Raw genomic sequence first — 26,835 nt, 5'->3', positions numbered from 1 at the left:
CCATACTAACAGCATCTTTCAAGGATGAGTTTTTAGATAGGAGTTTCTCTCTAATGTGGGGATTGTTGGTACAGCCTACTAACTGATCCCTGATAAGGGAGTCGTTCAATTCTCCAAACTCACTTAATTGAGTAAGTCCTCTAAGAGCTGCAATGTAATTGCTAACTGACTCTTGTTTACCCTGCACCCGAGTGAAGAACTTGTGCCTTTCTGGGACAACATTAACTTTGTCACCAAAGTGACTTTCTAATTTCAAAAGAGTGATTTTAAACATCCAAATCAACCTCCTCATCTTCTAGCTCATGATCAGGTAGGGTATCATACATCTTTCTACCTTGAACACCAAGGTTGTGCAACAGGACATGTTTCCGAAGAGCAGAGAATTCCCCACTTCCCTTTTCCCCCCCCAATAGCGATAAGGTAGGAATCAAACAGGTTAATCCAATCCTTCCATTGGATTTCAGGGTCCCCAATATCATTTAAGAAGGAGGGAGGTTGACTCATGGACGAAGCAGCCATGGGGAAAGCTGGGGGAGGGCAAACCCTAAAAAGAAGGGAGGAAAAGGAGGTGCAAAGCAAGTATTCTCTGGGAAGTAAACTTAAAGGTAAGTGGCCCCTAGGGATAAGAGACCTACCTAGTCTAATACATATACATGTAAAAGGGGGTTAGAATATAAGTACACTTGCTGAGGGAAGAGCGCACTATAAGAGAAATCAATAGAGACTCTATAGACGTATTAACAGTATAAAACTGAACCTATGTAGAGTACTAGGTTTACCATGAAACAACAACAAATAGCCTATCACGGGCTGTACAATATCACTGCAAATATGATATAAGGTACTAGGTTTACCATGAAATAATAACTACATAGCTTATCACAGGCTGCACAATATCACTGCACAAATGAACTAAGATACACCCATTGCATCAAAAAACCCCAATATTAGGCGTAAAACACAAGTGAGTAGAAATGGGAAATAACCCAGGATGCAGGAGCAACTCAGTGAGGATAACACATGTTAAATGACTTAAAGTTGATGTTATAAAATGTAGATACCACAGTAGTAAGAGGATACAACAGGAAATGGTGTGTGAATCACCGTGAATCATGCCGTGACTCACTGGCAAGGGCCGTAGTTCAATGGTGGAATATTATAGCTTTAATAGGCAGTTGCAATAAAATAAAGAAGGTGTGCGTATCACCGTTGAGACACACACAGACACAAATAGAATAGCAAAAGTCCTTATTAGAAAAATGTATGTGGGCGCTTGTTGTTGCTCCAACAATGAGATGTACCAGTGTGTGAGCAGAGCTTCGGACGTTGGAACTAAATTACAGAAGTCTTACTTGTGACCTAGAAGACGATGACAGCTCTGCTCCACAGCCGATCGACGAAAATCCCTGAAAGGTGGCCCTGAGGAGCTGGAGCGCCGGGTGTGCTAGCAGAAGTCCTTGTACTCCCAAGAACACTGAAGACTCTGAAGTACGGCTTGTGAGGGGAGCGCTCGGTTGTGGGGAAAGATTAAATGTAAACAGATTGAAACTCTACGCAGACAGACCCTGGGAGATGGAAACCATCAACTGAACAGCTAGACAGATCCCTGAAGAGGAGACGTAAATAGGCGGCTCTGAGGAGCTGGAGCGCTGGCTGCGCCTCACAAAAATCCCGGTAATTCCGGCTGAGGCATTGAGACACATCGTCTGACAGTATACACCACTCTAAAGGCAGGCGAAAGAGGCTGGAGCACCGGAACAAACTTGAAAGAGGAGCCCCCGCCTGAGGTTTGAGGAAACTCGGAATGTCGACAGTATGTCAGCAACTTACACGGTTGCACCCTATCACTGTGAATCGCGGTGTGATTGAAGAAGCTCCAGAGTTGCCGCAGTGCCGCGACTTCGTGCACCACCAAAGCAGCCGAAAATCATTACACTGGGATCCACACAGCACCCGGCACCGTCGGCCACACAACGGCAACCAACACACCAGGCAGCTGATTGTACGTAAAGTAAGATCCCCACAGCGTCCGGCACCGTCAGCAGCAAGAACGGCAGCCAAGTCCAGAGGAAACACGTATAGGAAACAAGGTTGACCGCAGGATTAGTTCTAGAAGGATGGGTGAACAGAGGACCAGTCGTAGACACCGACGTCCTCTCACTTCCTGGGAAGATCGCAAACCACCCAATCTCACCTCCGGAGCTGTAGAGGGCAGCTGAAAATCGTCAGACTTGAAATTCCACAGGAGCTATCAGTATTGGCAACACAAATGGCAGGCAAGTTCCCAGGAACCAACACTTGCAGCAAAGCAGATTATCAGGAGGAATCTTCACACAATGCACTGTAATGGTTAACCAGGCACATGAAGAGAATGGAGAGAGTACTGAAAGGGGAGGTGACAGCAGGGCCCCATGCGCTGCTCTCATCACCAGTGTTGTAAAAATACTACTCAGAGGCAGAAGTAAGAGCAGTCTTTATTCTGTCACCCACTCTCCTGGACTGCCTGAGAGATGCCAAGATTCTAAGGCGAGCTCTCATGGAACATACGGGGATAGGATGGTAGGGGGGGAGGCGGAGTGTACCATGTGGATATGTAAACAGGAAGAAAGATTACAACAGAAATGTATTGAAAAAAACCTACATCCAAAGGGCTATTAGGCAGAGGTCCACTATAACTGTGTAAGAACCAGGAATTTGTATTCCGTTTGATTTTTTGATGTCTGGTAATCTCAATTTCATTTGCGTAGTTTTATGATGCGATTAAATGTTTTAATCTTTAATTGGCCATGTGCTTTTACTCTCTTTTATGTTCATTGATGTAATCGAATAAAGATAAATTGAATGATTGGTTGTAAATTACATTTCAGTAACACACATCTACTGCTGCTGGTATGGCTGTCTATCAAGTCTGGCCATTTTTGTTGAAGACATGAACTTGAGTCCATTGTTTGGAGAGGTGTGCCCGATATGAGAAGTTATTGTAGTGCATGAGGTACAGAGGCTAACGAGGATCCTGAACTGTTTTACCTTTCTTTGTTCATCTAGGCTATATTAACCAAAACAACTCTAGTGAGTGATTCAACGTAGAAGCACGGGAGAGAACATGTCATATAGGTCATATGTGCGAGGTAGTCATGAAAAGAGACAATAACAGTACCTAATGCCAAACACGCACATGATCACTTCTTGTGACTGGGTAGATGGTAGTGTGCGAGTTGGGGTGGAAAAGTTACCCACTGTACCTTGGTGAAGATTTTGGCATACCGAGCCTTTGTGACCCTGGTGTAACAAATCATTTTGTGTGATTTGCTCGTGAGCGAGCATTAAGGTAAATCCTTTTAAGGATGTTGGTCTTGATTTCAGTCTTTAAACACATTTTGACAATTATTGTATGTAAGCTCTGAACTGCTGTATGAGAGGTGTACACTTCCAATAAAAGTATTTATCTGAAAATGTAAATTCCTCTGCCATTACCAAATTGGTAAAATTAATGCAGCATAACGTTGTCAACAGGAATACATAATGTGAACCTACCTGAAAAGATATATTTAATCATTTGTCCCTTCGTCCAAAAGGTTACTTTTTCTTGTACAGCGTTGTTCCTGTTATTTAAGTTAACAATTATTATTGTACAGAGCCATTATGAAAGAATAATTATAATTTGTCACTTTTCAGACCTTATTTAATCCCAACAAGACTGTGGTGAAAATGTTTGTTGTTATATATGACTTACGAGACATGCCAGCCAATCAACAAACATTCCTACGACAAAGAACATTTTCTGTTCCTGCGAAAAAAGAAATTAATGGAAACCTCAATGAAGAAAATATTTTGCAGATTGAAGAAAAGACGTTACGCTACCTCATACATCTGAGGTAATTGACCATAATAGAGTGGGGGTATTAAATGTTATATAATATTATATTAAATGTTATATACAGGTGCTATGCAGGGTATGACTGGGGTTACTTTATTTAAATGTAAGTTTTGTTTACGTTGTCGATTTGAACATAAAAATGCCAAACGGAATTTCAGTTTTGGTGCCGGCTTCCTTTATTTAAAAATATTCACAGTGTCTGCAAAGAGGATCTCTAACCCCTAATTGGCATCAATTCTTCCCAACAAGGCGCCTGTGATGAAACTTTAAAGAATATAGTCCAGCCCTGCCAAGTACCATGCATCAGGCGTTAGACTAACGTATTTTCAGTGTGCTGAAATGCAAAATCGCACCGTGACTGAGCTGCAATAGCAGCCCCGGGTGCGCCCTGCTCCTGCCCGGCTATAGGGGCTTGCTCATGATCTGCTTGCAGCTCTGTCTGCTCCAATGTATTGTAACTAACACAGGACACAGTCCCGCCCGGACCAGGCACCACGCAGGATTACTGACGGCACAGGAATTATTGCCCAACAGCTTGGCTCCTGACTAAGACACTTAATTCTGAGAGACACTTTAACAGGTGGGTTGAGTCACAGGTTCAGTGCTACTGGCCCCCACGGTGTGCGCCGGCAGCATTTCAAATTTCTTTGACAGCGTTTGTCAGTGTAGGCAATTGAATGTCCATGCACCTCCTTCTAGCTGCTCGCACCATGCCACTATGAATGAGGATTGGTTACCGCAACCCAGTGCCACATCAGGACCACAGAGTTAGGCCGGGTGGCGTTGGTTGGGTAAACAGCCATTACAGCAAGGTTGTTACCCCGCAAGTCATTACATCGCATGCGATGTAACAAAACATAGCCATTACTACGCACACCAGTACATCACATGCGCTTTTACAATGCATGCAATGTAATGGCTATCCACATTGTTTTGAGGAAACTGAGGCAGTTCAGTTTCCTCACCACGACGGGCACCACCCCTCAGATGACGCTGAAACCAGGAGAGAGGAACCACGAGGAGAGAGAGGTAAGGGGTATTGTGCTTGGGGTGGGGGTTACTTTTTTAGGGTTTAGGGTAGTGCTGAAGTAGTGCTGTAATGTTTGTGTAGTGTAGGTTTGTGTTTTAGGATTTAGGATAGTGTATGGGGATCGTGCAGGGTAGTGTTATAATGTAGGGGCTGGACTGGGGGTAGGGTCATGCTGGAGATAGTGTTTTAGAGTTTAGGCTAGTGTTGTGGTGTTTGTGTAGGGTAGTGTTTTGGGGTTTAGGGTAGTGTCGGGGGGTCGTGCAGGGTAGTGTTTGAGTGTAGGGATCGGACTGGGGGTGGGGAGGGGGTAGTGCTGGGGGTAGTGTTTTAGGGTTGTGGTGTTTGTGTAGTGTATGGTAGTGTTTTAGGTTTTAGGGTAGTGTTGGGTGTCATGCACAGTAGTGTAGTGTTATTGTAGGGAGAGGACTGGGGGTCGGGGGAGGGTCATACAGTGGTACTTGGGGGGTAGGGTGGAGTCATTTACCTTGCAAAAGTTAACCATGAGTATGCCTTTACTACGCATGCCTTTGGTTTGAAATGGCATGCGTGGTAAAGGCATAGTCATGGTAATATTTGGCGTTGTAAAGGTAGTCGTTGTAATTGACATTGCGTAGTAAGACCCACGTTGTAATGGCATGCGTGGAATTGCTATGCGATGTAATGAGTCCTATTCGTTGGTTGTCGCGCCGGCCTGGGAGTCTACAATAAGTCTTTGCGGGCTGGCCTCCACGTTTGGTGCTTGCCTGTTGCAGCAGTGCCGACTCGCCTCGAGAAGTAAGTGCCTGAGAGAGTGAGCATTATTAGTCTGTCCAAAGTCAACTTGCACTTGTGCTATATCTGTTATTTATTTGATTTTTAAAGACTAAAGCCACACTGGTGCATAACTCTATTTTACATGAGTTGTTTAAAAATCGATCTGTATTCCTTTGCAGCCAGTAATGTTGGGGAGTGGGACATGAATGAACAGCCCGATAGGGAGCAGTTTCAATGTCAATTTTTTATTACTAATAGATCGGAGTCCCGTGGGGGAGCCAGCCCACTTAAAGCCCCGTCTTGCATTGTCTTTACCCTCTGTCCCCCAAGCGCCTCATGCTGTGCAATAGTTCATAAGTTCCTTTTTAGCCAAAGAGCTCAATCTATAACTCCATGTACCCGAGTCCCATGACCCCTCTGTCCGTGTACCTGAACTCATCACCTTGTCTGCGTGGCCCAAGTGCCTCTCACACAGCCTGATACATAGCTGCCAAGGTTTCAGATAGCTATGTGTGACAGTTTCATAATTTTTGACTAATTATGAGTGACCCTTTCTCACCAGCAAAATAAATCAATGAAGAAGAGGGAAACCTAAAAATACAATAATTTAAACACTTCAACTGGTACTTCAACTACGAGAAAAAAAATATTTTAAAGCTGGTGCAAAGCACCAGATATTGAAGGACAATAATCTAGTGCCGTTCCAATCAGGTCGTATGGTTAAACTGGGCTGGACGCCTCGTGCTGGAGAGATTGTTTTATTTGGCGCACGGCGACGCCTATTACGTGATGGTCAGGCAAATTGCATGTAGCCCTGGTCCACTAGCACGGCACACTCACACACACCCCGACTCAGTTACACTTAAGTAATGTGCATTAAAGCGTCACTTACTCAAGCAGAGACACGCTGCTCTACTGCAGGGATCCTAGAGTACAGGGTACGGTAACGGAAGCCACTCTGAATGAAGCCAACTGTATACCCAATGTAATACCGGTCAAGTGGACCTAGATACCGGGCAGGCATGGTTGGGATGTGAGAAAGCCGTCGTACTGAAATAAGTAAAAAATAAAAGCGTGCAGCAAGTAAACAGCAAGTGATTTAAAATCCTTTTGATGCCTCAACATTTGTTTGTTCCAGAGGTGCTCAGTGGGAAGGTTAACCAGTGGCATGATGGCAATTAGTAAAACTGAATTCCGAGGTGGCAATGTGTGTATTTCTAAATTAGGTGCTCCAAGCACGGAACGTAGGGAGATCGTTTGTGCTGAAGTGCGCAAAATGCAGAGGGCGAATCACTGAAACCCATAGGAAAGTATTACCGACTGCCCATCCACTGCAATGATTGTTGCGTGAAGGCAACGTGGAGGGTGATTGTTAACAACATCTAGCAGGGATTGACACTTCAAACTTCTAGAAAACCTTTCTCCCCTGTCCCACGGTGTGAACCTAGACGGTCCCCCCAATAGTAGTCACTTACTGCGGCCCCGGCAATGAGTGTAAAGGTAACAGCGCGGGTCTTCTCAGTCACGCCTGACTACACGGTCGTCCAGCGACCATGGCGGTGAGCGGCAGGGGGTCACTGTGGTAACGAGGTCACGGCCCTATTGGCACACATGTCATGGCCCCGCCCCGGGTGTGTAATCGGCAGAATCAGTGAGTGCGGTTGACAGCCTGGCGCGCTGCAGTGCGGGCGGCCCGGCAATTAATTAATTAATTCAGCCAGTCTGGTGGACGGCTGAGGCAGCAAAGGTAACATTGTAGCACTGCCGGCAGCACTCTCAGTGACTCACTCAGCCAGAGCTGGGGAGCATAAGAATTTAACTATTTATGAGCCACACTGCCAGATCTGCTTGAGGCAAGTCTAGAGCAGCAGAGCCATCGCGCTAGCACCAGCGCGGTAGCCGGTTTCAGTGGCATTAAAAATGCGTGACAAAGCATTTCAGTGCGGTGGTGCAGAACACCACACTGAAATGAGATTGTGTCACACGTGATGCGTGATACTTGGCAGGACTGCCGATAGCTCATCCCTGTCGAGACAAGCCGCGAAGAAGAATGTTTGGAGATCGATGAAAAAATATTGCAATCCCTCTGTCTAGAAGATAAAGGAAGGAATTAGGGTCCCAGCTCTTAGCTGAGGTTCACATTTTATGTTGACGAGGTTTCAAGGAGGACACACGATAAAAACACCACTTGCCTGCTCTCCAGCCAATGAAGTTCGGTTACTGGGTGTGTTCCCTTTGTGCCTCTGTAATGTATAGCACAAACGACACAGACTAAATTCTAATTTGAAATGTCACTATCTCATCTTGTTGCACTGGCTGACTATACTATGAAAATTAGCTTTTGCTGGCGCAGTCGCTTTGTTCAAATGGGTGTAATTTCAAAATTACCTCCGGCTCTCCCAACGATCCTGCACCCCCTCAGACCCTCATTAAGGCTATGGACGTGATCCGCCCGGTCATATTGGACGTTCTCAACACTTCCATCTCCTCTAAATCCGTACCTCCTTCATGGAAGTGTGCGATGGTGAGGGCCGTGTTGAAGAAGCCCAATCTTGACCAGACCAACTTGGCGAATTACCGCCCTATTTCCTTGCTCCCTTGGTTGAGCAAACTGCTTGAGAGGCACGTAAATAACATCTTGATGAACTATTTGGAGTCAAATAGTCTTCTGCGTGCCTCTCAGACAGGGTTTCGTCCTTTACATGGGACTGAAACCGCACTCCTAGCTGTAACGGAGGAAGCAAGAGCAGTGTTAGACCAGGGCGGAAAAGTCGCCATCATCCTATTAGACCTCAGCGCCGCGTTCGACACGGTCAACCATGTCACGCTGTTACAACGACTGGCGGACATGGGCGTGTCGGGCCCGGCCCTGGAATGGCTGACATCCTTCCTGGCTGACCGTTTCTTCCAGGTCTTTGAGGGTGAGGCGGTGTCACCTAAACATCCACTCAGGTGTGGGGTTCCTCAGGGCTCCTCCCTGAGCCCCACCCTGTTTAATGCCTACATGGAACCCCTAGACAGGATAGTCCAGCCCTTCGGTGTGCGTATTGTCACCTACGCGGACGATACCCAACTGGTGGTCTCTTTAGACCACTCGGAGGGATCGTCCAACACCTTAGGCCTCTGTCGGGAGGCTGTTGCCAGATGGATGCAATCTTCCTGTTTAAAACTTAACGGGGAGAAGACAGATGTCATCCTATTGGGTAATCCTTCTCCCTCTGTCTTTGCATCCATCTGGCCACCATGTCTGGGCCCGCCCACCGTGCCCAAGTCCCAAATAAAAAGCTTGGGGATTTGGTTTGATACAACCCTGAACTTCTCGGTCCAAGCCACAAAGACCACAGCTACCTGTTTTGGGTTGATGAGGATGTTGCGGAAGGTGCTCCCTCTGCTTCCATTTCAGGCAAGGAGACTCCTGGTCCAGGCTCTTATACTATCTCGCCTGGACTACGGGAACGTCCTCTTTATGGGAGCCCCCTCCTTTGCCACCCAGAAGCTCCAAGTCACCCAAAACAGCGCGGCCCGCTTACTCTATAATCTTCCTCGCTGGCAGTCAGCAAGGAATGCCCTAAGAGAGCTCCACTGGCTCCCCATAGCGGCTAGAGTACAATTCAAAGCCATGTGTATTTTACACAAAGCCTTCCATCGCATTGGCCCTGCAATTTTACAGCCCTTGTTCACTCCCTATGTCCCGTCCCGCTCCCTCCGTTCCTGTACCCTCCAGCTGGCCACCTCCATCAGAGTCAGGAAAGCCCGCTGGGGAGGCCGCTCTTCTTCACACACTGCGGCTAAGCTCTGGAACACCCTCCCTCTATCCCTTCGAGGAACCACTAATCTGTCCTTCAGGAAAGCCCTGAAAACTCACTTGTATGCTAGATCCTGCTGATCTGCCCTGAGCCCGCGCTAAATAAGCTCTCAGTCATAAGCGCTACGAGGCCTCCGGGTAGATAGCGCTATACAAGTGCAGTTTCAATTCAATTCAATTATGTTTCCCTCGTCTTCATTGCTTGATTTTGCTTGTGAGAAAGTGTCACTCATAGTTGTTGAAATGTCACTCATAATTGCACTTAAATTAAAAAAATGTCACACATAGCAATCTGAAACCTTGGCAGCTATGATAGTTCTAGTTGAAGCCGGCCTCTCCTGCATACATATCATGTTCTAAGTCAAACCATGTCACGAGAGAAGGTTGGACATTCCGAATATAATGTTTTTAGTTACCTCACTGGGCGCAAATTTTGGATGAAAGATCACGACTGTTTGAAATTCACAATCATGACATGGGGCTTACGGGCAGCTCTGATTATCATTCCTAGATAGGGTGATCAACTGACATGGGTGCAAATTCAGGACCGTGAGTGCAAAAATTCAGGACAAAGGGTCAAAATTCAGGACAAAAATTCAGGACAGAAGGTCAGAATTCGGGACAAAAGGTACATTTTACATACACATCAGAGGAAGGCGCGCAATAGTGCATATGTAAATGGACAACCAACACAAGCACAAGTCAAAATAAGTTAGGTTGAGAGAACCTTTCACTCACTGCATCTGTTGCGTATGCGAGAGAAACACACTTGCGTTTGCATATTCAAAAAAAAAGTGAAGAAAATCTTACAATTCCCCTCTCCCCCACTGAAAAAAACAACTGTTCCGAAGTGCCGTCACTGGGCAGAGAGGCCCATTAATTTTCTGTATGTGATATTTAGGCCAACATGCAGAATGATAATGGGCCTGATAGCAGTATGTGCCAGGTCAGTGAGGGGCTGCTGCAGGCCACAGAGCACAGCAGGAGCACGATCTAGCCCCTGCAATGAGAGTTACAGGCTGCTTGCAGGGGGCAGCTCACACCAATGTCTCAAATTACGGACAAAAGGCATCCATGGAAGAAACCCTTACGGACAACGGACAAGAGGCCCAAGTAATGGGCAGTCCGTGAAATTTACGGACAGTTGGTCACCCTATTCCTAGAAGCCCTGGCTTTCAGTGAAGCCAGGTACTTGCAAAGTTTTCAAATAATAGATATATTCTTCCGTAGGCCTCACGTTTCTTTCATACAACTTCCCCCAGCGAGGTTGTCCAGCATGACTCGAAAGGAGGTCAGCATCATCCAGAAAGGAATAATCCCTTTGTTTATGACCATAAAATAACTTCTCTCCAGCTCAGGACCTTGGCAAAATCTGTTACTTGAACATAGCTGTTTGTGTGTAGACACGGGTTCATGATGAAGGCTCTAGAATAGATATCATGTAACAACAATGCAAGCTGTTATTGTGGCTATGTAAGAGATGAGCACTAGTGTATGTTCTAGAGCTCATGTGAGGCCTGGGTGGGGGATTCTCCTAAGCCTTCCATGGTGTCTGCAGGGTTGGAGTAGGGGTGATAATCTCAAATCCATAGTTCCTGCAGTCAGTTCTTTCCAGTGCCTGGTGTCTCCATCTCTGATGGGGAACTTTGTTCATGGGTGTTGTTCAGTGCTGCACTGGCATACTTACTCTGAGCGACACCAAAACTGCGACCACTCAGCAGATTCCCCCAACTCCTGGGCCATCAACACTGCTTTTCATCTCCTCTCTTGACCATCTACCCGTCAAGCCGGGAATACTTTCTCTCCTCTCCTGCTGTGCAGGCTGCTCGGTTCAACAACACTCACAGCTTTGACTCTGCTGTTCCCATGGTGTTCAATTTGTGTTTCTTTCTGGGCGTATCTCTAAACAATTATTTCACTTTGCTTCATCTTGGGTTCTCTAACAGATCTTTTTTTGTGTTGAAATTTTTTATTAAAAGGTTTAGATGAAAATACAGAAATACGTACATATGTAAATAGATAGTAAAATAAGATATTGATAAATGAAGCATAATACAGGTATGACAATGATATAGTTATACATAGGATATAATGGATGTGAAGAAGCAAAAATAGCAAATATTCTATAAGCTATAAAGCAAAAAATAGCAGAAAAGAAGAAAGAGAAAGAATGAAAGGAAAATAGAAAAGAAAAGGAAAAAGAAAAAGGAAAAAAGAACCCCAGAGTAACAAGAGAAAGGAGAAAAGGAGATGAGACCAAGACATATAAAAAGGATTAAGGAGCAGAAAAGACTAGGAAGAGTACACAAATGCAAACTAAAATAATTAAGGAGGGATAACAGACGTTGGAGAGGAAGAAATGGAGACAGAGTCACTATCCACCGTGGCTTCTAGGAATGGGAACCATGTTTGAAGAAAAACAGAAGCCTGATCTTGCAAGTTATAAATCACACGTTCATAAGAGGCTGTTTGTACCATAGCCACCAGCCACTCTTCCTGAGAAGGAGATAAGGAGGACTTCCAATGACGTAATATACAGATTTTGACCGTAGCCAAAGCAGTATGAAGAAGGCGAGTCTGTGGTTTAGACTGTGTCGGAAGACCTCGAAGATCATGTAAAATAATATTTGCAGAAGTAAAGGGTAATGGTAATGACATAGTAGACGCCAAAGTCTTTCTTATAAAAAGCCAAAATGATCTGGTGCGAGGGCATTCACAAATAATGTGCCTAGTGTCACAGCCTGAAGCAGAACATCTCCAGCACAAAGAGTGTTATCAATTTAGCATGATGTAGTTTAGATGGAGACCAGTGCCATTCATGAATGATTTTGAAAATGCAAAATTTGAGACGAGCCTCTCGGACACCTTTATGTAAACCTTCTAAAATTTGATCCCATTGAGTAATGGAATATGTAACTGATAAACGAGATTGCCATTTTAATTGAAGAGCTTTCGAGAGGAGTTGCGAAAAAAGAGGATGCAGTAAAGTTTTATAAAGACCAGAAGTCACACCTTTAAAGTTTCCCCACAAATGTAAATAAGACAAAATAGGAGACGCGGTCAATAATTCAGGTGGGGAACCTGAATGTTTTGTGATGGCTTGTGGATGGTAAATGGAATTCCTCACTAATTTGAGAGAAAGATTTAAAGTTGTTGTCATGGAACAGTTGTTCCAGAGAGTGAACACCAGCCTTCTGCCATAGAGGCCACGATAACATGCGACCACGAACACGAATAGCCGAGTGGACCATAAAGGAGCTTTGACATGAAGCCGCGGATTAGATTGAAGTAAACGATGACTTCTTTGCCAAGATTTATACATAGCAGATATGATAGGATTTTTAGGGTCGGAAGAACTGGAACCCTTGCCATATAAATGGGACAAGCCAAGACTAGAAGATAATAAGTGACGTTCAAGTGGGACCCATTGAGGTATGTCTTTAGACTTGGGCAAAAAGAAGGAAAGTTGTGAAAGATGGAGGGCGAGTGAGTAATGCTCAATAGAGGGAAGACCCAGGCCTCCATGTAATTGATGAGATTTTAATTTGGCCAAGGTAAGACGCAGCTTAGCCGTACCCCAGATAAAAGATTTGATTTTGGAATCAATGGACCGAAGAATAGTCAGGGGAATGTTTAGAGGGAGCATACCTAGAATATAAAAAAATCGTGGTAGGATAACCATCTTAACCACCTGAACCCGCCCCCATAAAGATAAGCCGAGGACTTTCCATTTATCGAAATTTCTTTGCATTTGTGCAATCAACGGTGTTAAATTGTCCATAACTATATTATCCAATCCTCTGTTAATCAATACTCCTAAATATTTAAGACGGGAAGGTTGCCAGTGAAATAGAAAACCAGAAATTGCAGGTTTTGTAGTACCAATGGACATGGGCAATGCTTCACTCTTGTCCCAGTTAATCTTATAACCGGAAAAAGAAGAGAAATTATTTATGATGCGAAGAGGAGCAGGGAGAGAGCGGGGAAGATCAGTAAATGTGAGAAGAATATCATCCGCGTATAAATACATTTTTGAATGACCAATTGGAAGAGGAACTCCAACCACTGCGGGTGATTGACGTATTGCAGCAGCCAGAGGCTCCATTGCCAGAAGGAAAAGAAGAGGGGAAAGAGGACAACCTTGACGAGTACCCAGTCTGATTGGAAATGGAGTAGAAAGGAAACCGCCGCAGTTAACTTGAGCTGAAGGACTATCGTATAACAGACGCACTTTAGCTATAAATGGGTCGCCTAAACCAAATCGTTGCATTATGGTAAAAAGATACTCCCACTCAATACGGTCAAATGCTTTTTCGGCATCCAAAGAAAGGAGTAGGGCATCGTTATCGAGATTTTTAGCTGACCATAAAGCATGAGAGAGAGTACGTAAATGATTTCGAGATGAACGACCAGGAACAAAGCCTACCTGTGAATTGTGGATTAAAGAAGGTAAAACCTTATGAAGACGTGATGCGAGAATACTCGCAAGAATCTTAACATCAGAATTTAATAGAGATATGGGGCGGTAACTACCACACAGCAGAGGTTCTTTACCAGGTGGCCTTGTTGGAGATAGAACCAAGAGAGGATTCCTCTGTGGCTTCTGCAAATGCGGCATGTAAAGTATCAACCATACTCTGACCAGTCTACTTGAAAAATTCAGGGGTGAAACCATCATCACCTGGTGCTTTATGGTACGGTAAGGCAGTAATAGCTGAGGAGATTTCCTCCTTTGTAATAGCTCCGTCAAGTAGAGCTCTACCATCATCAGAGAGTCGTGGAAGATGAACCGTATCCAAAAAAGTGGACATCTCTGACGTATCTATGTGAGTGCTTGGCGAATAGAGAGATCTGTAAAATGAAGCAAATTCATCAACAATTTCTTGTGGTCGAGTAAGCATATCGCCAGAACTCGATTTAATAGCGGGAATTGCCATACCAGCTTCCCTCTGACGCTGTTGCGCAGCCAATAGCCGGCCAGCCTTTTCACCCTGCTCGTAGTGGCACCCTTTCATCTTTTGTAAGGCATATTCGGCCTTAGAAGTAAAAAGACTATTGAGAGACATGCGTGCCTTCTCCAACAATTTACGATTTTGAAGGGTTGGTTTTGAAACATATAATTATCCAGTATTAGGGGTGTCTTTCATAGATTCACATGCCTGAATCATTCCCGTCGTCGAGACGGGAGTCTCCGGTATATAGAAAAGTAATGTCCTATAGACATACATGGAGAGAAGTAGGCTTAAAGGTCCCACCTTAGTAGCCTATCTATGTCCTTTTGTAAAAAGGACCAAACTCTAGAAGAGAGCCAATCAGATAACACCTCCCTCTAAAACCTTCCTGACAGGAGCCTCAGTCTTTTAGATTTTCTACCGCACGTTGCGCTAGGGAGTCTCCACCTGAGTTCTCCTCAGGTCTGCTTGTTTTAAGCTTCTTTCTTCACTATTTTCAACAACTTTCAGCAGAATCTGACTATGGCTGACCCACAGAAGAGGGGTCTCTTCAGAGCTTGTGCCTCTTGTAATAAAAAGAGATTACATATTGAGGACCAGCACAAGACCTGTCTTTACTGTCTATATCCGGACCATTCGCCAAAGGAATGCAAGATTTGTAGAACATTCTCTACAAAAACACTTATGGACAGAGAGGGACGACTTTTGATCTGGTTGAACAAACTTAAGACCAGGGACAACTTGGAGTCTTCAGAGGACGGTGAGATTGCTTCTGTTTCCTCTAAATTATCCTTGAAGAAGCCAAGGGTTACTTCCCCTAGCCCTTCAGAAGCTCCTCCTATAAAGTCTTCAGAGGCAAAATCTTCAGCGTCTGACAAGGAAGTTCCTGCCTCCAGGAAGCCAGCGCCGTCGTCGACGTCGACATCGTCGACGCTATCGTTAGCGCATAAGAAGACTGTGTCTCCTGTCCATGTCTCCACTTCGACGACGACAGTGTCAACGACGACGGCGTCGTCTGCGTTTTCATCGTCGACGAAGACTACTCCATCGTCGCCGGCGGGTAAGACTGTGTCGTTGATTATCCTCATAAAAAACCAGTCGTCGACTCTTAAGATCGCGTCGACGACGTCTTCGTCAGTGTCGACGACGAAGCCAAGGACGTCGACGCCTTTGCCGTCGACGAGGACCCTCTCGTCGACGGGTGTACCGTCGACATCGACGACGACAAAAACAGTCGACGGAAGTTAACCCGGTGCAGTCATCGTCGACGAGAGCACCGACAACGACATCGTCGACGGTACAGTGGAAGCAGTCGGAGATGATTCCTCCGTCGACAGCGAGTATGGTTTCTATGCCATCGACGACCTTACAGTCGTGGGTTCAGATTTTGATGGATGAGGACGGTCTACAGCAATCCTCTCAAAGAGCAAAGAATGTCAAGAAGACACTTACACCGGACTTAACATCTCCGAGTAGGGTTCAAAGGTTGCCACCATCTAGTCTTCTACAGGATGAAGACTCAGATGAGGAACAGGACATGCAGGCTACGAGTCCCTCTCACCTGGTGGTAAAGTGGCAAAGCACTGATGATGAGCTCAACGACGCGGAATTTACTCAAGAACATTCTGTTCAATCACAGGTCCAGACACAAATCACACCAATGGTATGTCTACCAGCGTCCATAGTATCAGACTTAAGGTTTTTGATCCAGGACTACAAACAAAGGTTCCCAGAATCTTCCACTCCACAGGCAGCGGGACCGGTGCCATCAACAACTAGGGTGACGGCGTCTCCACGTGCTAGACCTCCACCATTGGTGTTCCATCAGGAAAGGGAACCAGTACAAGTTCTTCCGTCATCGGACGACGAGGTGGTGGAACAAGAGGAAGGGGAAGTCCAATCTGATCATGGGGATGATGTGGACTATATAGCCTCTTCCCCAGCCTCGCCTGAACCTGCAACCTCAGACTCACCTCCTGCAGACATAGGAGGGTTCCACAATCTAGTTGAAAGAGCGGCTAAAAGGTTCCATATCACTATGGAATCTCAAGAAACTGACTGTTTTCTTTATGATTTTAAGGACCCTATTAAGAAAACAACCAGGTCTATTCCCATTATTGACCACATATGGGAGCAGGGTCTTCAAATAATGCAAACACCAGCCTCAGTATCGGTGGTTGTGCCGATACTTGATAAGAAGTACAAGGCTCCATCAACGGCACCAGCTTGCCTTACCGGTCAACCCAAGCCGGATTCGGTAGTCACTCAGGTGGCACAGAAAAATGCTAGGAACCCGTCCTCGCAGGTGACAGCTCCACCAGACAAGGAGGGTAGGAAGCTGGACAGCATTGGTAAACGGTTCTCTACCACCTCAGCCATGACAGTGAAAGTGGCAAACTCAATTGCACTGTTAGGGAGATATAACAGGCAGTTGTGGGCTGACATTGCTCCGTATCTTTCCGAACTGCCAGACGGCATGAAAGAAGAGGTTCAATCCCTACTCAAGGAAGGCCAAACATCGGCTTCAGAACTGATTGACTGTGCTATGGATATAGCAATGACTGGTTTTAGGCAGCTGGCTGGAGCAGCAGCATTGCGGAGGCAAGGGTGGCACAAGGCTACCTCTTTTAGGCAGGAGGTACAAGCTAAAGTCCTCGACATGCCTTACGACGGACAACACTTGTTTGGAGAGAAAATTGAGGCCCTGCAATCGATAAAAAAGGATACAGATACGGCAAGGGCACTGGGCACACTTCAATTCAGAAACCAGTCCTTTCGAAGGAGCAGGGGCAGAGGTCAGTCCTCCCACGGAGGAAATTATCAAAAACGATCCTCCTATTCCTATAATCAAGGCCGATCACAATTCCAGTCGCGACAGCAGCAGCAAGGTCGACTGACCTCTTATGGAAAATCCAACTATAGAGGGAAGAATCAAAAGAAAACCACTGGCGGACGCCAATGAATTTTTCCAACAGCCAGTCCCTCCACCATCTCATTCTTTCAAAATTGAAGGAAAGCTAACCAACTACCTCCACAGGAAAACCCCTACTAAGAAGTCCTGAGGAAGGTGCCACAGTATCAAGTGCATAGCACCGAAACGCGTCAACGCATTTCCGAATGAGAGAATCCACTTTATGCCTAAATACACACTGAATGTACATGTATTGTTGTCGCACTAGTGTAAGATTGTACATGTCACTTCAGGCCAGTGGATCCAGAAATCCATAGTGGTAAAAATATCTAAGTGCCACTGTTTTAAAAGGGGTCTTTTGCTTTGTTTCATTTGTTGACTTTGGTAACAAAAAATTTTTTTTGTTGTTTATGATATACAATGTGTTGTGCATGAACTCGTATGCTCTATTACTGTATTGTTCATATCTCATATATTAACTTTTACTTTTCAGGGAAAGTTCCTTTGAAATTTTAAATGTGTGCATTTTTATTGTAAAATATCCTTTTTTTTTTTTATAAAAAACTAGATTGTTAACAAATATTTTTCTTTGTGGAAATTATTATGTAAATCTCTCCCCGCCGGACAGTGATCTATAGTAGTCTGTAATTTAGATGCTATAGTGCAACTGTATGGGTATAGATATCTTAGACTAATAAACATATCCCAGGGATTTCCCTCTGACTTTTTGTCTTTTCGCCCTGTTCCCTGGTGACAGTGGGGCACCCTCTCTTTTGAAATAAACCTACCAACAGAGACATACTCTGAGGAGGCCGAACGCGTAGTGTAAAACCATAAAAGAACAGGGAAATAAGACACATTATGAAAGAGAACAAAAGTTATCATAACACAAATGGAAAGACAGCGTTAGAATAAAACTTAGACGAGAATATTAGGATAAGGAGAAGAAGAAGAAACACGAAAAGGAAACAAACCAGCAATGGCACATAAAAAGAGGGAAAGAGATAGCATGAAGAGACGAGGAGGGAAAACCATAAAAGCATGCAATAGAAGAGAAACAAAAGAAAATGATCAGAAACAATCTAAACATGGAAAACAATGAAACAGATTAACATCATTCAAAAGCGGAATGGTTAATAAATGAAATATTTAGTGATTACCATAACAACAATAACATCACTATAGCAGGGGAATGAACAGGAAGAAAGAAAGACTACCTGCGGGGAGGTAACAGCCTTATAGTATATAATAAGCAAAACCTGAAAATGATTAAATAATTGTAAAACTGAAAATCACATATTAGCAAATATAGAGTAACAGTAAGGCATAAGGCACTATACAGAACACTAAGTATAAGGAACCATATTATACCATGCATTAAAGTCTCAGTGGACTAAACAAACAGCAAAAGCATTATGAACAACAAATACTGCTATAAACTTATAGAAGAAGAAAAAGAAAGAAAAAACATGAGAACATAATGAAGAATTCAGTCAGCATCAGAAGGCGTCTTAAGAGGCGATCTAGACTTGTCTCTTGGCTGTGTGTTAGTGAGAGAGGAAACCGAATGTAGAGCTGAATCCCTGTCCTCCGAAGGAGCGAGACAGACGAGTGAGATCCCTGCCACGTTGTCTAGAGTCAGGAGAGGTGTATAATTGAGATGTTGGTAGATTCATAGATGAGGACTTAGATTGAGGAGGTTGGGCAGAGGAAGGAGGCTGAGTTTCCATATCATTGGATTGGATATCGTCCAGAAACTGTTGTAGAAGTGCAGGATTTTAAAAGTCTTTGGACTCTCCATTCCTGATAATACGAAAACGTACAGGTTCAAATAATCCATATTTGATGTCCATTTGACGTAAATAGGGCCGCATAGAAAGAAACTCTTTCTGTCGTTCATTCGTTTATTTAGAGAAGTCTGCAGCCTTATGAATGGTATGACCTTGAAACAGGAAGGAGCCATGAGTACGAGCCAATAATAAAATCTGTCTGGTTTGCTCATGCCGAAGAAAACCAGCAATAATTGGTCTGGGTCTTGCCGAGGGACCAGAACGTGGTGGGCCCAGTCTATGAGCACGTTGGAGCTCAAGAGGAGGAGCAAAAGAAATTCCAGTCAAAGTGGGAAGGGCATTACAAAGAAAGGACTTCATATCTTGCTTTTCGATATTTTCTGGAAAACCAAAAAAGCGGATATTGTCTCTACGACTGCGATCTTCCAAATCGATTATCTTGCTGTGTAGAAAGAGTAGATCTTGATCTGAACCCTGAACAGTATCCAGTCTGCCTTTTTATGTCCATTATTTTAGAGTCAATGGAGTCAATTCTTGTGTGAAAAGTAGTGAGTTCTGCCCTGATAGACTTAGTCTCTGCCGTTAATGAAGTCATGGCAATATCCAGACCCTCCAGTCGTCTGTTAACTCCAGGGAGTTCTTGCAAAATGCGTTGCATAGTATCAGATAAGGATTTATCACTCTGAGGTGATGCAGCTTGCGATGAAGGAGGTGACGCAGATCCATTACCTTTCGCTATCGAAGTAGAGGATTGTTTAACTACATCAGTAAAGAGTGTTTGTTTAGGCCCATGACCTCCATTTCTATTATTAGACATTTCCGTGCACCATTGTAGTGGTGGTCTACAATAGCGAATAGAGGAAATATTGGAATATGAGGCAATGATGAAATCAGGGATATATCAAATAACAAGGAAGTAGTGAGTGAACATTTTTTTTGTATTAAAAGTGGGGATAAGGCTGATAATCCTGCCTGTGAGATTTCAACAGCATGAACGCAGTAATAGTCAATGTGTCTGTGGCATCAACACATTAATGTATTTAAAATACAGTTGAAAGGGTTCCAAAAGTACAAAGTGCAGAGAGGCAGAACAGAAAATCTGGCAGAAAGTACTTTAAACAGCCACCAGGTGGTGAAATTTGTCGTGTGGAAATAATTCTGAAAGGATTCTTTTACTAAACTTCAAAGAAATCCACTGGAAAACGCTTTGAAAAGAAGGCGCCGTGTATTAAGAAGATACACGATGTTATGCAGGCTTCATTGTGTTCTCCGTAGGCTGAGGAGCGCGACCTCGTCGTTTGAGGGGGCGCGGCCTAAAGTATTAGAGAGCCCGGCCCTAAATTAGCAGGAGGCGCAGCTTACCCTGAGGAGAGGCGCGGCATCAGTAATGCGCAGCTCACGGTGCGCACCACAGGACAAACGGGCTCCCGGCACACATGCCGGAAGAGAAGGAAGGCAGCACCGCCGAGTTCCGTAAAAGCACCGCTGGGCTCAGCGAAGCCCCCGCTTGCAATGGGGCACTGACAGCAGGATCCAGAACATGAGTTGAGGGCAGAAAGCTCGTCAGGGGTCCGTCCCTCGGCGGAGCCTCGCAGTCAGGCGGCCATCTTCCTGCGTGGCCAGACCACGCCCCCTCTAACAGATCTTTAATGTTCCACTTGCACCTAAATCGGCGTTCCGGTGTAGGCGTGGGAGGGGTAGAAGGAATCATACACTTACTTTCCGTCTTCATTGCGGGGGCTGCTTTTTCCCAATCTGCTGTTAGTTGGAGATTACAACTGCATTTACATTTGTAGGGGTGGGAAACTAGTGCTACCACTGCAGATTCCGGATCCAGCAATTGTGTCCACACTCCCTAGCAAACTAAAGTAGCAGAACATATCTCACTGAGATCAGCTTAGATTTTGTACGGGGTGGGAGGAGATTTCTGAGTTCTAAGGGTACATAGTTCCTTCGACTTTTTTTTGTGAATGCATCTATGTACATCAATGTGGTCTGAATAAGAGGGCCCTAGAGGCAAAATGTATTTATCTGCTATTGCCATACATTTTTCATTTCTAAATTCCCAGTCTACTACTTTCCCATAGTAAGTATTGAATAGAGCAACAGCATCCACATGCAGTCTGGCAGCCAGCTCAAACACACAAGATAACTGAATCCTGGAGAGTGGCTGTGAGCAGGCTACTGCACAAGTCTTACTCTTTTCAGCAGACTAGATTTAAATGAATAAGAAGACCCTTGCTAGATGTTTCGTCACCCTGGACATTTCACTGCCTACTTCCCCATATGTTGCATATTTTAAATCCATTTTGAATACCTCTTGAAGTGCGGAGTCCCCAGTTTGGGCAATTGACCGGTCTTGTTTTATTTATGCAGATTTTATAACCTGTTTAATTTTTTTCTTGCAAAAGGTATAAGCCTGTACTGTTACTCCTTTAGCCGTAAGACTTTTACTACAGCAAATACAGTTTCAAACTGCGTTGCTCTTCAGGTGCAGGTTAGGTGGGATCCATATGTAATTCCCAGGCCACACCTTTTCTTTCCTACCCTTAATTGGGTCCCAAAAAACCTGAAAAATCCTAAAATATAACATATACTGAAAGACTTTAAACCAAAATGAAAGCTCAGCCAACTCAACCCAGTGGCTAAGTACCCAGCATTATGTGCATTTTGCCTTAAAACTAACCCTGGGCGAAGCACTACGCTACCCTCGCGGAGTTTGCAAAGTTTGCGCAACTTCGCACTACGCGAGCTGCACATAGCACAGTGCGAACTCGCGTAGTGCAGCGCTCATTTTTTGCTTGTTCGCGGTCCTGAACGTCATGTCATGTTCGCGACCGCGAGCAAGCAAAATGACATCCCGGCGAGATTCTCAACGCGGGGAGGTAAGGTTTCTCATTGTGAGTGGTTGCGCATGCTCGCGGCCGCTCTCAATGAGAAACTACCAGTTCGCGTTGAGAAAGCTGCAGCTCGAGTAATAATCTACTCGAGCAGCAGAAAACTACAGCTCGCACTTTGCAAGATGCCGTTTTCAATGATTGCACAGTGCCGGATGCTTGTCCGCACTGTGCAATCATTGAAAACACATCTTGCACAGTGCGAACATTCTACTACGCAGCTCGCGTAGTGCTACGTGAAGTTCGCGTAGTGCTACGTGAAGTTCGCGTAGTGCGAAGTGCACTTCGCGTAGCTTCGCGTAGCGCTAATTCGCGAACTACACCCACCCTTACTTAAAACACTGGTGTCCTATTTTTAGCAGCAGCCCACAAGAGATGCCAGTAATGGAGTTGATACCCCAGAGTTGGTAGTTAAGATAAAGGGGAGATTTCACAACAATTACAGCGTGATATGTAAACTGGCATCTGCTTTCAAGATGGTAAAGTGCAACATCTCTGAAACCGAATGCACACCGACAACTTTGAGATGCCGATGAGGACAGGCTCACCAGAGACAGTCTAGAGGAAGACCTCGACCGACCTCTCTCATCGGAGACCCTTCTCCTTTTGACGGGAGGATCCTGTATCGGTAATTGCTCCACCTCCGCAGCCGATGCTGATCTTGGGGAACCCTGCTGAGACCTCAGGGCCTGAGGCTCGTCCAATTATTGACTTTCCATCTCTAGCACCACCTGCCTCAAGGGTGACCTCTCCTGTGTTCTTGTAGGGGAGACATTCCCTGAATTCGAGGTCGCCCCGCTCCCTGGATCTCCGCTGACCGGTCGACGGTGGCTGTTTCGACGTCGAACGCCGAGCAGATGGACGCCCTCTCGACGTCGACCGTGATCTCCTAGACGCCGATCTCCTGTGTGACGGCGGAGGATCCTCCGACGTCGAGCGCCACTGCTCTGATGTCGAATGTTCTCTCAACCTCGATTGTCGATGACTGTCCCTCGACATAGAGTGTCACGCCGTTGAAGGTTGCCTGCCCGATGACGACGGAGGATGCCTCGACGTCGAGTGCCACTGGACTGACTGCGACGGAGGCTGCCTCGACGTCGAACGCTGTTGACTAGGCGTCAATGTGGCATGCTTCGACATCTGTGTTTCGACAAAGGCTCCCTCGACGTCGAACGACCACGACTAGTCGTCGACGGAGGTTGTCTCGACGTCGAACGCCTGTGGCCAGGCGTCAACGGAGAATGCCTCAACGTCACAGCATGACAATGCTGCTTCGACGCCGGTTGGCTCGCCGTCTAGCTCCTCTGCTTCAACGGCGACCTACCCCTCGACGCTGTCTGTAGCGGAGGTACCTTGCCTTTCGACGCTGAAGACGTCTTCTTCGTCGCCGTCGACTGCTTTTTCGACGCCGATCCCGACACCGAAGGTGAACAAGTCGGGACTCCTCTCGACGTCGACCGCGCCCTGCGACTTTTCTGCTTCTTGGGAGATCTTCCTCTCTCAGAAAGTCCATAAATGCGAATTCTCTCGCTGTCTTTGAGAGTTCTGGATGATAAAACCTGGCAGTGTTCACAGGGTTTTGAAGAATGAGAGTCTGATAGGCACAGGATACACAATGCATGAGTGTCAGTCTTGGCCATTTTCCTTCCACAAGTAGGACATTTGTCAAAGAGGGAAGGCATTTTGACAGAAAAATTACCTTTTCTAAACCTAAAAATGGTAGCAGTAACACCCTTAATCTAAAAGACGTAGAGTGAAAGCAAAAATTGTAGATAAATAGGAATATTTTTTGACAGAAAGTCAAAAAGAAAGGGAGCTGTTTCACCAGGGTCCTGACTGAGGGAGCCGGAAAGAACAACTGACCTAATTTTCACCCCTGAGGCATGATGGGAAGCCTGGGGTCCTGGCTGCCTTAAAGGCACAGTGCCAGTATTTGTTAAAAATGGTTTCATTTTCTATGCTATTGTTTTACAATGCAGCCTGAGGGCTAACCATGTCTATTTATGCAATTTTCAGGATTTATGAGTGGTTTTACTCATTAAAACACAAAGTTCAAGGGATATTTGACCTAATGTGTTTTTGTGTTTCCTTACTAATTGCAGTACATGTACATGTGATTACATTGTTTTAGCCTCAGTTTTGGAGCTGCATTGGGGTGAGAAAAATAATATATGTACGTACATATATGTGGAGCGAGATATATGTGTTTTTACATATATATTTTTATATTGTTTCCGGGGTCCTGCACATTGGCGGGAATATTCAGTGCTTATGACTTTGATGAGGATACCCCTGGAAGAGAACTAAGATTACAGGTAAGTAACTTATCCTAACTGCTCAAGTATTACCTTCACTTTATCCCAGATCTGGCATGAGCAACGCATTCAGTTCATGTTTTGTTTGTTGCGTTCTGGCACTTATATAGAAAAACAAAACTAAAAAGGTTTGGAATGCAAAAAAAAAATGGGTCAAGACAAACTACTTATGCCTAACCTTGGACTGCATGAAACATATATGGATGGGTGCAAACACCTTTGTGCTATATTGGTAAAAAAAACAAAAAAAAACAATAACTGTACATTAAGAAGGATATTGCTAGTGACCTTGGAGTTCCGTGACTTTATAAAGGCATTCGGCCTGTGACTGTGTGTCTCTTTATCGTCATGGAACTCCTCAATGTCTTACAATCTTCGTATAATGTAAATTTAGGGGTACATTATGTCCTATTTAATCCATTGTTAGGACCTTGCCTAGAGTACACGGCCAATTCTGGAGTCCTCTTCTCCAAAAGGTTACAAATTAAGACGTTCTGATAACCGCTACCACTATAGTATACACACATTTTATTAAATCATTTCTATTGAAAAATGTCAAGATAATTCTATAAAGCAGAAACTACTCAATAATATTTTATCCAAAAAATAACGAGCATTCAAGCGTAACACAGGTTGGGACGGCATAATCTACTTAAAGATGCAGGTCAAGCCATGCTATTTTGTTTTTTTGTGATCTTCCACAGGGCAAATCCATAATGTGAAAACCACTACAGGGATAGCTTTGCCTATGGAAAAATAGGGGAGAAAGAGAAATATATATGTGATACCTTTCTAGCCACAGATTCCTTATTTTAGAATATTCCCCCCAATATTCGCCCATATAGGCGCTCCCTCAGCATGTTAACATCACTTCTTTTTTTCTGCGTCAGTCAGCGCAGATCTGGAGAGCTACCCTCAGACTCTTTTTGATTGACCTTTTGTCGAAAAAAGTTTGAGGACTTTGTCTCCTGGTGTGTAGGATGTCCACCAGAATGGCAAGTTTTAAACCATGCGGCGCCTGTCACCAGCATTGTCGGTGACAGACCCGCATTTGGTTTTCTTCAGGTGCCTAGAGTGAGACATGCGAGGATTGGCAAACCATGCTTCCAAAGGTACTGAGGGAGGGTTTCTCAAGCTCCTCTCCCTCTGACGTCAAATGACTCTGCAACGCTCTGGGTCTCAGTGGCGAGGAAGGTTCCCGAGATCGTTCGTAAAGTTGTACCCACGGCGATTATTGTTCACTCAAAATTGTCGGGTAGTATGGTTAGTCCCACAAGAAAAAGAAGAAATGAAAGGGGGCTTCGACTTTGCCGTTCAAGTCTAAGGACGAGTCACGGGACAGTCGGCACTCGAAGCCTACCTCTGTGGTGTAGCCTGTGCCTGGGCCGCCTCCACACCTTCCTGAGTTTGCTTGAGCGACACCTGCCCAACTGAAAGAAATGTATGAGGCCACGCACTTAATGTTTGAGTGGCCTGACCTCTCTGGAGCACCATCTTGCCCCACGATCTCTTGGTCTCCACCAGACGGTTCGCCCTTGGTGTCAGTCGGGCCCCAGAAAACCATTGGTAGATCCGGAGCAGCACCGCTCAAGTGACTACAACCTTCCTTGGCACCTACTCCACTGCCGACAACCCCAATGCCATTGAAGGCCAATGGTGGCACCGCCCCATCATCCTTCCCAACTCCGATACAGAGCCGGATGGGTGTCGTCCAATGCTGGGTCCGGCGCTGACCAGACGCAGACTCCCCATATCGGATCCAGTGCCTTATTACTATGACAGGCCTGGATTGGGTGATGAGTGGGAGGGCTCTGTGATCTCTTATGGCTCTCAAACAGAAGATTTTAACGACAGCTAGTTTGAGGATCTGGCAGGTGGCAGTGGCGGCCTGGACACTTTTCCAGACACTGGCCTGGTCTCCCCTCCTACCATGGCTATGGAGGAGGGTGCCTTATTTGCTCTGCTGTTGCGGAGGCAGCTGAGGTCTTGGGTCTTATGCTGTCCTCCGTGGCAGTTAATAAAAACGTCTTGATGAGAGTGTAGTGTAGTTCCTATATTCCCAATAGGCTCTGCACATTGGAATAACATAAACTGCAGTTTAGACGTAGGATTGAGGTCAACTAGGTCTCTACTGAATATGTTAGACTTAATTAGGTATGCCAGCTAGCTCAGAGGTCACTAGAGTGTTTCTCGAAATATCAGGGAGGAGTTAACTTCCCTGATTAGACAAGAAGGGATTAGCATCTGACAACCGCATAAACATGACAACTTTGCTCCCTCCAGAATAAGGAGTATATCTCCAGAGTCGTGTGAAAACAATAGATAGCTATTTCACTCAGTCAATTGTGCATACTTAGTTTCACCAGAGTGCAGAGAAATAGAGAGACGGGCGTTTTCAATAAAAGGTGTTATTTATTGAGCAGTCTTCTTTCTCATGCAAGAGAAATGAATTGCCACAATTGCAAAACTTGTCATAAAGTAAAGTGCGTACAGTAAAAGGAGTAT

General features: G+C 45.1%; 1 protein-coding gene across 2 annotated transcripts in view; it reads left to right on the top strand.

Annotated features, from left to right (window-relative positions):
- The window catches only part of ATOSA (atos homolog A), a 450,421-nt gene that overhangs the window by 399,031 nt on the left and 24,555 nt on the right, over positions 1-26,835 (top strand). For both annotated transcript variants that reach the window (XM_086958313.1, XM_086958312.1), the window contains exon 11: positions 3,676-3,875. In XM_086958313.1, the coding sequence (XP_086814439.1) occupies positions 3,676-3,875 (200 nt within the window). The remainder of the gene's footprint in view (positions 1-3,675; positions 3,876-26,835) is intronic.

Source organism: Lissotriton vulgaris, chromosome 2_1, assembly GCF_964263255.1.
Source record: "Lissotriton vulgaris chromosome 2_1, aLisVul1.2, whole genome shotgun sequence".
In the NCBI taxonomy this organism is placed as follows: Eukaryota; Metazoa; Chordata; class Amphibia; order Caudata; family Salamandridae; genus Lissotriton; species Lissotriton vulgaris.
The sequence above is the reverse complement of the archived record's forward strand: the minus strand, read 5'-3'. Positions and strand labels throughout refer to the sequence as shown.